At 38.9% G+C, this 15,990-nt stretch overlaps 1 protein-coding gene across 4 annotated transcripts in view; it reads left to right on the top strand.

Moving 5' to 3' along the window:
* Positions 1-15,990, top strand: part of LRCH1 (leucine rich repeats and calponin homology domain containing 1) — a 197,371-nt gene that overhangs the window by 154,037 nt on the left and 27,344 nt on the right. For 2 of the 4 annotated variants that reach the window (XM_047723439.1, XM_047723438.1), the window contains exons 12-16: positions 157-246; positions 345-381; positions 4,905-4,958; positions 5,633-5,705; positions 8,469-8,573. In XM_047723439.1, the coding sequence (XP_047579395.1) occupies positions 157-246; positions 345-381; positions 4,905-4,958; positions 5,633-5,705; positions 8,469-8,573 (359 nt within the window). The remainder of the gene's footprint in view (positions 1-156; positions 247-344; positions 382-4,904; positions 4,959-5,632; positions 5,706-8,468; positions 8,574-15,990) is intronic. The other 2 variants (XM_047723441.1, XM_047723440.1) reach the window with 1 other exon arrangement.

Below are 15,990 nucleotides of genomic sequence, written 5' to 3'. Positions count from 1 at the left end.
ATAAATCTTTGCTTACTTAATTTAATGATAAATATAACTTTTTAATATACTAAAACAACAAACTAAATATGACCCAAAACACTGGATTTATTAAAATCATAGAACATATGAAAAGTTTAATAAATTTGCTAACATCTTCTTCCCCCTTCTCTTTAGATTAAGCACCAATATTACAGAGAGAAATGTTGTAAACTTTTATCCTATTGAATCAGCAGAAGCCTTAGACTTACAAGATTCTGCACTAAAGTATGTTGACCTTCTTATAACCGAATATATTTTCTCTTTCTACATTGACATATGTATGCTTTAAATTCTACTTTTTGTTATTTTCTTTATTCCTACAGTGGTCAAATACAGCTGGAGACCTCTCCGGTTTGCGAGGTAAGGCTGCTCTTGGATTAACCAGAACTCTGTGCACTATTCTGCCACAGAATAGTGGCTACCATAGTCTATAAAAGATTGATTATAGGGCAGAACATTCATTAGTGAGACTAATATTCAATTTTGTTCATGGTCTGTTTTTTCATGTGTTTTAAATTTTTACCTTATTTAGTTTTCCTGCCTATCCTATTTCATCTTTCATTAAAGATAAGAGTTTGCTCTTCCCATTAAATTCTCTCAATTCTGGGAGTCAGATAGTCCTGCCAAGCCAGACAGTAGCAACTAAGATAGCTAGGGAACCTGCTGCTTCAGAAAGATGTAGGACAACTCAGTGTATATTTTAGAGCCAAGAATGAAGCCTAAGAAGTGGCCTGGTGGAAATAAGCTAGAAAAGACATGAGAGGCAAGAACAAATGATTTGGGAAGCACCTGGGAGAATTAGGAGAACTTTGGCAGAGAAACCTGGTGGGATTATGTGGGGACAAAGTAAGGGTGGCATTACACTAGGTGGAATTTTGGTGGCTATTGAAAGCAGTTTTGGCATAAAACTAGAGATGAGCCTAGAAGGTTCCAGAGAAACAGTTGTAAAGATAGGTTTGAGCCAGTGGCTTGGGAGGGACATTTGCGTGACACCATAATTCATCCCGCCATAGTGAGTGGGTTTGGGATGGCTAAATTCGGGACACACCAATTTATGTCCCTGAGGTGTGTCTTCACCTTATGTCTACACCTTAAGTGAAGTGTAATGAAGCGGTTTCACACTCTTAACTGGCTAAGTCTCTGTGTTAAACAAGATGAGAGAGAACCACTATGGTTTCATTGTCGAGCGCCCTGACTTAGAATTATGTTGAGATTTAATGCCACCTCAAAGACTTCTAACTATGGGCAACCTCTCTACACCTCACCTTCATTTTCTGTAAATTGGGAACAGTCTCACAACCAGGGGCTCCTAGATGTTAGCTATGACTCTCACTCTACCACTCTGTTATTATTGGTGGGCTCCTCAGCCAGAATTATTCTACTGTGTCTTCACTGGTGGAAGCATCACTGAATTGCCCAGTCCTGAATTACCCAGTCCTGGAACATCAGGAAGACTTTTTTGTGAAGGCTGCCCCCGTCCCCGGCCCATTACCTCAGGCTCTCCTTTGAAGCAGGCTTCTTGTGATTCTCTATGGCCCCACTTTTTGACTGTTGATTGATTATAATTGACCCACTTTTTATTTTAAGCTTCTTATTTGGAAATCATTTTAAACTTAGAAAAATAGGAGGAAAATTTGAAAGATTCTACAAAAGATTACAAAAATTGCATCCTTTCACCCGGAGTGACCTATTATTAATGTTTTACTGCATTTGTGGTATGGTTTCTTCTCTCTCTTTCTCCACACAAGTTCTTTTTCTGAAACATCTGAGGGTTTCATTCATCATAGTCCTTTTTCTCCCTAAATATTTCACTGTGTGTATTCTAAGAGTAGAGCTTTTATTTTACATAACTACATTGCAGTTATCAAATTCAGAGTAGAGCTTTTATTTTACATAACTACATTGCAGTTATCAAATTCAGAAATTTGCATTGATAAACTATTTTCATCTAATCTACCATTCATATTCCAAACTGTTTGGTTGATCTCATGATGTTCTTCACGGTATTTTTTTTTTCTTCTCCCATGGAGGATCCAGTCTAGTGGCAGGCATTGTATCTAGTTAGGAGGTATCTATAGTTTCCTTTATTCTGGAACATTTCTGTAACCTTCTTTTGGTTTTTACCACCTTGAAATTTTTAAGAATATAGCTCTTCTCTTTTTGAATGGCATGCCCCTTATTTTGTGAGACAAAAGTCCCTCATATTTCCTCATGCTGAGTTGAGATTCTGTGTTCTTGATTGGAACACTGCACAAGTGAAATTGTGTCCTTTTCAGGGTGTCACGCATGTCTGGAAATGGACCTGATTGGTGATGTTAATTTGATTGCCCATTCGTTGTGTCACTTGATTTGTCCACTGTGTAATCATTGTTCTGTTTTTCCATTGCAACCCATAAGCAGTCAATGAAGAGGTACTTTAGGACTGGTTAGAGTCCTGCTGCAGACCCATTTTTGACTCTAGTAAAACAGATGTCCACCTGGGTGCATGACTTCAGGAGTATTGATTTAAGATGCAGATCCTCTAGAAAAAAGATACCTCCACTCCATCTCTGATTTGTCATGTTTTGTATTAATATATGTCAGTTTTTTTTTTCTTTTTGGTTGGATGAGGACTCCTATTTGGTGTAGGAAATTCTTACACAATGTCTTCCTTGTCTAGGGCATTTGTCTGTCCATGATAGGCCCATCTCGATGATTTTAAAAAGAAGAGATCAGATAGCGGGCCCTGGAAGTCACAGGAGGAGGAAGAGAAAGTAGTGGATTAGCAAGGCCAGTGCTAATGATTATACAGAATCTAAATGTGGTCCTCATTTATGATTTGGTTATTTTTATATTTTCTTTTCTGGCTCATTCAGGAAGAAAGCAATAACTTTAGCATAAGTCTTGAATCAATTAGCCAGTTTTGTTGAGTACTTATGTTGGGTTTGGTCTTGTTTTGGGTGTCAGGGACCGGGCTATGAAGGATATGAAGTTGTCCTTACTTTAAAGATGTCTTTAAAAATGTGGAGAGAAGAAGACTTAGATATTGAAAAAATTGAAAGAATTTGAGGTGGTCTGTGATCCTGAGTATTTTAGGTACTCTGGGAGACTGGGGAAGAGGTGGTTTAGAGAGATGGAAGTAAACCTAGATTTGGGGGGTCGTTTGGATTTGGAAGTGTCCCAGCACACAGCTGTGGCAGAATCAGCACAGTGTGGGAGCCAGCCAGACACACCGAGAAAGGGTGTGAACTGCAGCCCTCCCCAGTATCATAGGTAGGACCGAGATGGTTTCTACATCACAAAGTCTGACTTTCAATATACTTGAGATGACGGTCTGTATCAAATTTGGGTAGCACTGGCATCCATTCAGGAAAGAACTGTAAATTATAGCCTCCTCCGTAAATAATATCAAATTGGGGAAGGTGTTGGGGGGACAACAAGAAAAAATTAGCGGAAGGAATTGCTTAATAGAGAGAACGAACCTGCAGGTACTTGTTCGTATTTCTAACAAAGCCATTTCACCGAGTAGGGAAATAATGACATTTTATTCTAAAAATATGTTTTTCCGGGGCTCCTGGTTGGCTCAGTGGGTTAAGCCGCTGTCTTCAGCTCAGGTCATGATCTCAGGGTCCTGGGATCGAGCCCCACATCGGGCTCTCTGCTCAGCAGGGAGCCTGCTTCCTCCTCTCTCTTTGACTGCCTCTCTGCCTGCTTGTGATCTCTCTCTATCAAATAAATAAATAAAATCTTTAAAAAATATATGTTTTTCCTTTGGATGTGTCAAAATTTAGAGTATTTTTAAAATAGCACTTCTCAGGCATAGGAATAGGAGCAGCCATTTTAAATGTATACTTATTTGGTGTACTATAAATGAAGATGTTTATACTAGCTATCAGCAGGTTTTTTTGTTTTTTAAAGATTTTATTTATTTATTTGACAGACAGAGATCTACAAGTAGGCAGAGAGGCAGGGAGAGAGAGAGAGGAGGAAGCAGGCTCCTCGCTGAGCAGAGAACCCGATGCAGGGCTCGATCTCAGGACCCTGGGATCATGACCCAAGCCGAAGGCAGAGGCTTTAACCTACCGAACCACCCAGGCGCCCCTCAGCAGGTTTTTTTACTAGGGTAATCAGTGGGTTCCGTGATGACCATATAAAGAAGGCTGATCTGAGTGAAATAACCTAGAGTTTCCTCACTGGTTGCCAAAGCAAGCTGGTGTCGAATGATAACATAAGATTGTCTCAGGTAATTTGGAGTGTAGGCGTGTATATTTATTAAAAGCCCCCGATGAGGGGTGCCTGGGTGGCTCAGTTGGTTAAGCCCCCAACTCTCCCGTTTCAGCTCAGCTCATGATCTTCGGGTCCTGAGATCGACCCCCACCCCCATCAGGCTCTGTGCTCAGCTTGGGATCTGCTCAAGATTCTCTCCCTTCTCCTCTGCCCCGCCCCATGCTCAAGCACACCAAGCTTGGTCTCTCTCCTCTCTAAAATAATAAATAAAGTCCTAAAAAATTAAAAGCTTCCAATGAGATTCTGTGTATTTGGGAAATACTGCCTTGGACCATTTCTAAAAACCTGTAGTTCAAATGAGGAAATGGGAGCCCTCACGTGGCCTGGGAATCTAGCAAGTCAGGTTATGTTTACAGGTACTTTGGACTGAGCTCTCTGCCCTGGGAGATCCTTTTCTAGTTTGTGTGATACTTTAGATGTATTTTTTTGAGTGTGCATACAGCTGCATAAATGTCATTGTGATCCACTTAACTACTTAACACACTAATTAATTAATTCAGTGTATATTCATGGAGTGCCCAGCTGCCAGGGATATGAGGGAAGTCAGATGGATGCCGTTCCTGTCTCAATAACTTTATGGTCTAATGGAATACTCCATGCATTATTTTTCCTTGAAGGTGCAAAATGATCTCACTTTACAGAGCAATGGGAGCGAGTATTCTCCAAATGAGGTAAGTTTCCTGCAAGCTGAGGTAGTTTGTGAAGGCCGAATTGGAATATCTTTTACAGAAATAATCAGATTGTCCTGATTCATGAGTGAATTGCATTGCCAATTCTCTGCGGGAGTGTCTCTCCTTAGCTATCATAGTCTTATCTGGCCCTATCCATAATGGAAGATTGACTTTATAAGATATATTTTGAAAACCAAATATGGCAGCATCTTTATAGAAAACAGAGCGATGGCTCAAATAGACAAGGTTTCGGATGTCCTGCTACCCATCAATGGTGCAGTGTGTGGTGTCCCTCTAGGTGAAACTGGTCGGTGTGACCTGTGTTCCTCCCCTATTGTGTCATGACATTCTTCATCAGCTGGGCCCGCTGTGAGGGGGACGTGAGTGTGTGCCTGTGTCTGTGTGCACATGCACACGTCTCTTCTGGAGCAGAAAAGGATTGCCTGTGTCACATGGTTATAGAATATTTTTTATTGGGCAAATAAAAATTGACGGGCTCTCCCCCTAGGCAGTCTCTCCCCAGTCACCCTATTTTTTTCAGTCAGGGGCTTCATCACACAGCAGCCGGTCAAAAAGCTAGTGGTGTCCCTGTAATCCTGGAACGTAGAAAAGCGTGTGTAGTTCTGTTTCCGTTGCTCGTCTTTCAAAAGCCTCCTTTCCTTCTGATTCCACAGATGAGAGCGAACTCGCCTGCCATCTCTCCCACCACCAACAGCACCGCTCCGTTTGGCCTGAAGCCTCGATCAGGTAAATTAAGACCTCAGCATCCTGACACTTGTAAACACTCCATGGTTTCTCTTTAGCCTCCTACGTGTGTGTGTGTGAGCGTGAGCAGCCCTGTGGACGCACCCTGGTGGACACTGTGTCCGGGCCTCAGGGCTCTGCCACCACATGGGGAGGCCAGACTTTGGAGCCTTGTTTCCCAGTGAATCGCCCGTTCCGCCCACGTTATCAGTCGTAGACATCTTCCCTCCTTTCAGTCCAAGCAAAGAGAAAAGGTCATGGGACCTGCAAGTGGGGAAGAAATAGTCCAAGGAGTTTTTTACCCAGTGGTTCCCGGTAAGCTGCTGAGCTCAAGAGCAGCCTCCCACAGGGTGATTCTTCTCGAATATCCCTTGTCGGCTTTCTAACCCTCCTAAGGTTATGCATTTCCTCCGACAACAGGGCTATCATTTCAGGACTCACATGAGTGGTCAGGAGCCATTTCATTAAAAGAGCCTTTCTATTACCCATTTCTCTTATTACCCTTTCTATTAGCCATTTCTCTTTTAATTTATTGTTAGTATAGTCACAGATGTAAATTACAGCCATGTGAAAACTAACTATTGGTTTTAAAAAGAAGGACGATGCATAGAAAAATTCGGTTCTTCTGATTTCTCCACTACAGTTCTGGCCAGATCTACCTTCTTTTAGGTCCTTTTTTGTTTTAATACTTTTGGATCTTTGCATGCATTCATGACTCTTCATGCTTTTAAGTAAGTGCTAAGAAAGGACACAGACCACGTTTAAGCAAAAATCTAGTAAAGAACTTAGATATTCTCGGATTTTTCAGTAAAGCATCTTGGCAAGAGTTGAAGTTATACGTGGATATAGTTCGTAAACAGGTACCTATAAAAAACCCAAATGTAGTTCCTTCATGAAGATAACTTTTTTGTTTGAGGAGCAAGTTGATGGATGGGTAACATGTAGCCTGGTATAATGGTTTCCTGACATCCTGGATGGGCTGGCTATAAGGCAGAGCTATTTGAGAAAATGCTAAGGTACGGCAAAGGTTAGTAGGTGTTTTATGGAAAGCCAAACTGTGTGTGAAATAAGGCTCAAATGACTGGCCTCCTCATTTATGGCATCGAGCATATGCAGTCAGATCTGGGCTGGGCTTCCATTTCCCCGGGGTCTCAGGTGTGTGCTGGGAGAGATGATCTGGTGGGCACCTCTCCTCTATGCCTTCAGTGCCGTCCTGCCAGGAGAGTTAGCTCTGTGCATTCAGGACCACAGACTGGACTACAGACTTGCTTCTAATCCTTACACGTAGTTTTAAGGAATTTTAAATATATTTAATCTTTGAGCAATCAAAAGTTGAATGAATCTCCAAAGAACAATATTCTTTTGAATGTGCATCTTTACAGTTTAGGTATAAAGTTGTCTCGGTGATTTCTTTTTCTCTCTTTTGTGGAGTCCAAACTCGGCTTATCAATATTGTACTCATACTGCTTAACCATTTCAAATTCATCATCGTGGTGAAAAAGAAATGGGGCATTTATTTTGAATAGCAGAAAACAAAGATGATTTCCTCTCCAAGCTTCCAACCTTTCTATCATGCAGACTAACCACTGTGGAAATTGTTCTAGTTGTTGAAAGCTTTGTGAAATTTGGTTGCTGTAAATAATGCTGATTTATCTTCAGGAACATCAAGTGGCATGTTGGAATTTTATAAAACTGCATTATATATTGGGGATTTTTTTCATTTTATTTAGTCATTTAAACATATTTCAGTGTGTAGTTTTCACATTTTCTAAAAAAAATAATATATAGCAATTTTAATTAAACATCATATGATTTAAAAAGAAATTCTATCTGATTAGCTTTGGAACTTTTAAATGCCAACTGATTTTTCTTTTAAAGTTAAGTATATGGATTTATGTGATTTCTGTGTTAGAAATAAGAACAGACTGCTCAAATCAGCACGTTGGAATAAGAACTTAGATTTTTAAATAGATTAATAGTTTTCTTCAGAAGAAAATTTTTTTTCTTCTGTGTTCTCCTCCAAAGAGAGAGAACTGTACATATTCGAATATTCATTCCTAACTCAGAAGTGCTTGAAAATGATTGACATCTATTGGTGAATTAGATTTGTTCAAAAGACTCTGCTAGTATCAAAAATTGTTCTTCTACTGATCAGTACCAAAGACAGCATGGAGAGGTATCTGTGTCCAGGGTTGAGCAGAGTTTTGGCTAGTAGTAGCCTTTAAATAGAAATTTTGCATTGACATGGAAAAAAAAATTGACAAACGGTAAAACACTGATTCTGTAATAGTCTCATTTCTATATAACAGATGTATTTGCACATATTAAGCTTTGTCTACGTAACCACATTTTTTGTGTGAATCGTATTTGCTATGATTGTTAGTTACTTAGAAGGTTTTTGAAAAAGGTGTCTGGTAGGTCTTCCGCTTTGTATCTATGTTATCTGTGGGTACTCTTCCTTTCTGCTGACATGAATCATGAGGACTCTGAGTCTGTGGGCTTGCAGAACTGTTAAGATTAACGATATTAACTGCATGCAAAGTATATGATTGATAAGTACTAACACTCGGTTTTTATCATTCTTTTTATTTCATGCGCCATCTTTCATTCTTCTCCTATATTGTACATTTGAATTGAAATCCCATAATACGAAATTCGCTTCATTTCCATACAAACCTTATGCCATTTGTGAAATGCTGCTGCCCCTTTGGTTTTTCCTGGTCCTTGTCCAACTGTACGCGGACCGGCTCTCTTGCTCTCCTGCAGACCCAGCCCTCACTCTTCCTCCTATCTCCTTCAACAAACTTACACAGGCACAAACATGGGACAGCTCTAGCTACAGTGTTCCATCTGAAGGAGACAGTGACAATGGTAGGTGGCCTTGTACCTATTCTTCAATGTGCTCATTAATAAGCCGATGAATGTACTGAACGCTCGTTTCGGTGCAGCTAAGGGTAGATTATATTCGCCTGCATGCCTGCTCTAAGAACCAATGAGTAAAGCTGGAAAGTAGAGTCCAGAAAAGTGCATGGGGGTTGTTCTCTAGCAGTTTGCCGAACTGCATTTAATTAACTTGAAAATGCTGGATTTCGGGAGGACTTTACAAGAATTTCTTTCTCTACCTTTTCCGCTGGGGTTTTTTGTTTTGTTTTGTTTTTTGGTTTGTTTGCTTGTTTATAAAAACCGGGGGTTGCACATGTGGAGTGTCTGTGCTTGGTCCTGCATCTGCCCCAAAGTGTGCTGAGAGTTTGATCTTTTATTATCCACGATTAACCGTATGAGATTTTTAAGGTAATGAGTACCGTGGCTGACCCCTGAGTGGTGCACTAAAAATAATGTTAACATTGAGAAATTTCTAAAAGTGAAGAGAAATCACTTGCCTTCTCCCTTTTTTTTTGTGGTTCTTTGCACATTTTTAACTTTTGATACCTTCTACCTTTTTGAGTGTCCATTCACATAGATGATATTCAAATTGGCCTGAAAACCAAATATGCCGGGGCGCCTGGGTGGCTCAGTGGGTTAAGCCGCTGCCTTCGGCTCAGGTCATGATCCCAGGTCCTGGGTTCAAGCCCCACATCGGGCTTTCTGCTCAGCAGGGTGTCTGCTTCCTCCTCTCTCTCTGCCTGCCTCTCTGCCTGCCTACTTGTGATTTCTGTCAAATAAATAAATAAAAATCTTAAAAAAAAAAAAATATGCCAATAAAAAGTTGAAGACAGCTCGTTGGATTATTATGAATATCTCTTAATTTTATGCCATTAAATATCTTAAATAACATAAAAGATGAAAACAAAATATAGTTATCTAGGCCTACATGCCATATAGATCAGAATCTCCATGTTGTCTAATGTTAGTTAAGATTTTAAACATTTTACTCTAAGATGCAAAGTGACAAAAGTAATGTTAAATGAAACAGCGTGATTTATAGGGAAGAGAAGTGAGATATGAAAGTGCAAACATAATAGGAAAATAAATTTCCTATTTATTTCCTAGGAAAATAAAATAAATTTTCCAGTCATAATTATCTTTTAATCAAAGTATGTTATATAGAAAAAATATATTCAAAACATTTGCTGTGATTTCTGGTCAAAATTCAAGAGAAAAAAGTTTTTCCAATTTCCTTATAAAGAAGGACACATGTATTTTTTGTCAGGTTTGTTGTAAAAGGAGTTTTACCATTTCACAGATTTCTGAATTTTTTTAACTGAAAATATGCTTCAATAACAACAACAATGAGACAGAAGTCCCTCCTTACACCGTCCCTATTTTAAATTCTGGAAGTTGAAGAGGGTTCAGTGGAAACTTTCTTGAGAAACTGTTCCTTTACTCAAAAATAAAAAAGGAGGGGGAGAGGCATTTCTGTTTTTCAGAAAACATGGCTATTTATGGGTCTGCTGTTGTTTAAAGGAAATCAAGCCTAAAATGAAAGATTTATGTGTGATTTGGTATTTCCTTAGGAGTGATATCTAAAACCAGAAGACTTTTTTTTGTTTTTGTTTAAGCTGGGAAAGATCTAGTCTTGTTATGTAGCAGTAGAATTTCTATCTATACAGATGTGCCAACTAAAACCAGAAAGGTGAGGTCACACCGCAACTTAGCGCCGGAGGGGAGGCCACCCAGGGTCCCAACACTGCACCATTTCCATACTCATTCTACAGCTGTTTATCGAGGACTCTTGGTGAAAGCTCTAAGCCAGACTGTCTTCCTTCTATTAAAAATCCTAAGATTTCCATAGAAATTATAGAACTTTCTCGGAAAATAAACTAATCTCACACTCTTTACTTGTTATTTTTTTGTACAAGTGCAAATTGCAGGGATTCATGTATTAGCTATCAAGCCGTACCACAATCATAATGAAGGAATTGCTTTCAATATTCATGTGCTTCCCTCAGTTACCCTTATTTGCAATTTGTCTAGAATGTGCTGTGGACAACAGAAAATTTTCTGTGCAGAAATATTCTTGAAAAATAGTGGTGCAGGTTCCCAGATCTGATTTTTCACATGCGTTTTCATTCTCTTTGTGCTACACTTGGCCTTGTGATTTCCATATATTTTCCAACACATTTTTTAAATGAATGAAGCTGCCCTATGCGTATTCGCAAGCATACAAATTAATCTTGCAAGAGAAATACAGCCTGTGATTTTATGCCATTCTTACTCCTTCCTCTTAAGTAGGAGATCCTGTTCAGTGGCCATTCTTGGCATTTCCAAGCTAATAAGCACATCAGTTTCATTTCCTCCTACTGCTGGTATCCATTGTCTACACCTGTCTCAACCTTTGTAAAGAAACAGCATCTTATTCCTGACTCAACCCAGTGTGTAATGCAGTTTTTCTTTCATTTATACTTTTTTTTAGCTTTTGGTAAAGTTGGCATTTTTAGACCTTGTTCACTGTCTTGCTTTATATTAAAATTCCCCTTTATTTAAAGTCTTTTCAGTATTCTAATCCTGTGTCTCATTTTCAATTCCCCATCTTTTTCTAAAACTCTCTCTTCAAAGAAATAAAAAATGGCAAACTGGCTAGAAGGTCTTTGGAATTTTGAATTCCCACAGGCCCCAGGGTTCTGCCCCTTGAGATCCATGGGGAGGATGGGAGGATGGGAGGGTGTGTGCAGGGCTGTGGGGCACTCCGGGCACTGGGAGGGGGCAGATTCACGCCATCTGGTTCTTAGGAACAGTTTCATCTCTTTCTTTTGCTCTTGTGCCCTAGTACGACTCTGCCTGTTTCATGACTTTCCCCTTCACTTTGAAGTGAAAACTGTTCCTATCTTCCTTTTTTTCTCCTTTTTCTTTTGTTCCTATCTTATTTTGAATCATTGTCCCTTTTTCATTTGCAGTTAGTTCATGGGTGCCAATTTATACTTATATAAAATTGGCTATTGAATTATCACTGGAGAATGAATGGGCATCTCCATCTTGGGTCAGTTTACAGACATTTACTAGGTTTTTACAATAATCCTGCCCTTCTAGGTATTGTTTTCCCCATACAAAAATGAGGAAATAGGCTGTGAGTGGTGTTTCAGCAGTTCCTAGCTGCAGCTTTGCATTAGAATCATCTGAGTGTTTTTAAGACAGTAGCTGTCTAGATCAACGCTCAGAGGTGCTAATTTATTTGGTTGTCACGTGGACTCAACACATTGATTACATTTTTACTGGTCTTTATGTTATGTTCAAGCAGGGGAAAGTCACTAGGTTAGAATAAATTGCCCAAAAATGATGAGAGGAAATAGCATTTTGAGGGCAGAGAGAGTGTGTATCTAATTCATTTTGGGACACCAGAAGGGAATAAATGAATGCGTTAATCAGATTTCTAATTCACATTAGCCAGGATCTAAAGCTCCGGATGTTTTTTCAAAGCCATTTTATTTTGCTGCCCTTGTATTTGTGTATCTTAAACATCACTCCCAGTCCTGGTTCTTAACTTCCGAGGATAAACTGAGAGCTAAATTTCAAAACCCCATACATCCATGGACAAGCATCTCTCACTGAGTTAAATTTAGGTAATAAAGTTTAATAATATAGACTGATAAACTCTATACCAAGAGTGCATTTCACATAATAATTATATAAGCATTTTAAGCAACTTGTAGAGCAGTGGGCTTTCTTGGTTTAACTAAAAGATATTCTTGGGGCACTTGGGTGGCTCAGTTCATTGAAAGGCTGACTCTTGATTTCGGCCCAGGTCATGATTTCGGGGTCCTGGGATTGAGCCCTGTGTTAGAGTGAGGAGTCTGCTTGAGGATTCTCTCTCCCTTTCCCTCCGCCTCTTCCTCCATGCTCTCTCTCTAAAATAAATAAATGAACCTTTTTTTAAACGATGTTCTTTTTTTTTTAAAGATTTTATTTATTTATTTGAGAGAGAGTGTGAGAGGGGAAAAGGTCAGAGGGAGAAGCAGACTCCCCTCGGAGTTAGGAACCCAATGTGGGACTTGATCCTGGGACTCCAGGATCATGACCTGAGCCGAAGGCAGTGGCTTAACCAACTGAGCCACCCAGACGCCCCTAAAACGATATTCTTAAACAGAGAAATGGTTTCTTGTGCACATTCTTAAATGTCTGTTGTCTACATTGTGCTAGGCATGATGTTCGTTATTACGGGTATAACTCTGAAAAAGACAAACAAGGTATCTGCTTTTATAGAACTTTTATTTCAGAGTCTAATGAATTCAGACCTGGAAACCAAGCTTTCGTAGATTTTTCATGACAGAAAAAATTGAGGTGACTGATTATCAGGGTGGAATAATCTTTGCAGAGATACTCTCCAAATAGGCTGATCTTTGAATGAGAGAATTTTTGGAAGACTTGTTTCATTTTTCAAACTGCTTTGTGGGGCAGGAGGAGACATACAAATTGGAAACAGACATAAATTCTTAAACAGTCATAATGGAGAGGAACAGATCTATACTGTAGGAGAGAAAGTGATGAGTGCCATGAGAGAGACACAGATAAAGAATTCTGTATGTTGATAGATCACTCCCAGGCCGGGGATGAGGATGAGGAGAAAAGTAAAGGAAGTACCAGAGATAATGGAAAAATCTGTGGAATTTGACCTGTACCTGCAAAGATGAATTTGACATTCTGCACAAACATATTCATCATTCCTTTCAGGGGCTTTGCTTTGAGATTTGTCTCTTCTGCTAAATAAATTACAAATAGGAGCAAATCATCTTTTCCATTCATTGCATGTTATTTATTAGTTAAGTTATTTATTAAATGTTAAGAAATTATATTATTATAATTATATATAATTATATAATTTTATAATATAAATTTATAATTTATAATATAAATATAATTTATATAATAATTTTATAAAAAATATATATTATATAATTATAAATGTTATTTATTAAAGTTAAGAAAGACTAATTTTTCCTGTATCTTAAATCACCCTTAAATCACCTACTTCTTCATCTCTTCATACACACACACACACACACACACACAGAGTCCTCCACACACTCACTCTGCTCTCTTCTTCCTCTTCTTCTCCTTCTTACTTACATTTAAATAGGGTGGCATTTGATTCGAGAAACAGGTACAGACAGTGCAGCTCCTCTTAATACTGTCTTGTAGCCTTGAGTTAAACTCCCTGCCCCCCGAATTAAGTAAGGAGGTTCTTAAAATTTAGTAATTGAAATTAAGGGGGAAAAATCAATAATTCTTCTATAGATCAATTTTCCAAATCTTTGGTTCAGGCTGGTCACTCCATGTATTATTTAAATATGATTTGAAAGAAAAGAAAAAAAAACCTACAGTATTACCATAGAATTGGAGCTACCATAATGCTCCCATTAAAATGATTCTCTCATAACATACCTCGCAAAATAAGCAAGCACTTATGTGCTCTGTAGATTTATTATTAGCCTAGAGAGTTCGTTTTAATTTCTCATATAGTCCACAGTAATTAATCCATTTAGAAAACTAGTAGTATTATAGTCATGGTTTCCAATAACTTTAGGTACATTTGAAGTCTTCATTAAAAAAAAAAAAAAAAGTACAAATGTGTTTTAACACTTCGTGATGCTTAACATTCATAGAGCAAATACTCAAGTATGCATTTTATATTTTTAAGATGCACGGGAATTTAAGATGAAAAGGGATGCTGGGACATTAAAACCCAGACACCATTGTAATATCTTATCTCACATAGGGCTCTAACAAGTTGTAGATACTTGAATTGTGTGCTGTTAAACAAAGCTCACGGTTAATTCAACTTCCTGATAGTTTCGTATTCAGAAAGAAATCTGCCAATAAAAACATATTGAAAATATTAAGCATACTGTATTAGATAAGATTGCCCCCTAGAAAAAAAGGCAAAGGGAAATAAAACCTCCAAAGAAAACATTAGCTTTGTTTAAACAATGTTGGGGCGCCCCTTGCTGGCTAGTGTATAAATTACTTAACTCTGCTCACATTCCTTGACTTTTTTGGTAAATTTGGTTGACTTCTTTTCTTTGAGGGTGTGGATTTACATTTCAATACATATCTCTTCTGGATGCTATATTAAATGGGTAGAGTTTTTCCTTGGTCTTGAAAGGATGCAAAGGCAAGCTTAATGCATCCTCCAGTTTCTTCCCTTCTTCCCAGTTTGTCTACTTTCTCATTTCCCTTAGCTCTGCGAACTGCTCATCTCTCCCTGCTGGGTTACACTACCCTACTTCCTTTGCTGGACTTGCCTTGATTTTTTAAATAATTGGTCTCACTTCCTGGGGTTTGGTTTCTGTAGGCCTTGGTGACAGCCCTTTGGTGACATGTCTTTGGCTCTTTTTGCCGGTGACTTTCCTAGATGGCTTGAAACAGGGGCCCAGGCCCCAGGCTGGCTCCTCCCTGAGGTTCCAGAAGGTGTTACGTCCAGTAGACCACCCTCTTTCTCCATTTACTGTACATCAAGGGTATATTAAGACAACTTTCTAATCTTCCACAGAGTATCAGAATGCTGATTCACAAACACTGCAACTGACTTAGAAAATACTGAGATGTGAGAAGCTTAATGCAAGTCATTTTATTTATTTACTTACTGGCTTATTTACTTATTTATTTGAGAGAGTGCACGCATAAGCGGGAGGGCCAGATTGAGAGGGAAAGAAAGAGAGAATCTAAAGCAGACTCCACACTGAGCACAGAGCCCAATGCGGGGCTCAGTCTTCGGAACCTGAGATTAAGTCCTGACCCAGAACCAAAAGTCGGACCCTTAACCAACTGAGCCTCCCAGGTGCCCCCACACAAGTCATTTATTAAGGTGGTTTGGTCCAAAGGTACACTTTGGACCATACATTGAGATTAAGATGACATATTTGGGTGAGCATGGAGTAATTGATTATAGGGAGTGGACTCAAGTTTTTCTATTCTAAGTATATTTATAAACTATATTTAATTTTTAAAACTTAGTAAATTGAAAAAAAATTAGCAAATTGAGGTAGCTTTTAAAGTGAGCTATAAAGGGATGTCTGGGTGGCTCAGTCATTAAGTGTCTGCCTTCAGCTCAGGTCATGATCTCAGGGTCCTGGGATTGAGCCCGCATTGGGATTCCTCCTCTTCAGGAAGCCTGCTTCTCCCTCTCCTACTCCCCCTGGCTTGTGTTCCCTCTCTCTCCATCAAATAAATAAATAAAACCTTTAAAAAAAATAAGTAAAGTGACCTGTAGGAAGTGTTTGTCAGAATAGAATAAAAGTTGCATGACCTTCTTGTTTACATGATTTAAATTATGGTGATTGAAATTACTGGAATTGCAGTAGTCATGCAACCTTCCCTGTGGCCATGGTTTTTAAAACTGAAGTTGTCTGCCCAG

Source organism: Lutra lutra, chromosome 3, assembly GCF_902655055.1.
Source record: "Lutra lutra chromosome 3, mLutLut1.2, whole genome shotgun sequence".
In the NCBI taxonomy this organism is placed as follows: Eukaryota; Metazoa; Chordata; class Mammalia; order Carnivora; family Mustelidae; genus Lutra; species Lutra lutra.
Note: the sequence above shows the minus strand (reverse complement) of the source record. Positions and strands in the feature narration are given on the sequence as shown.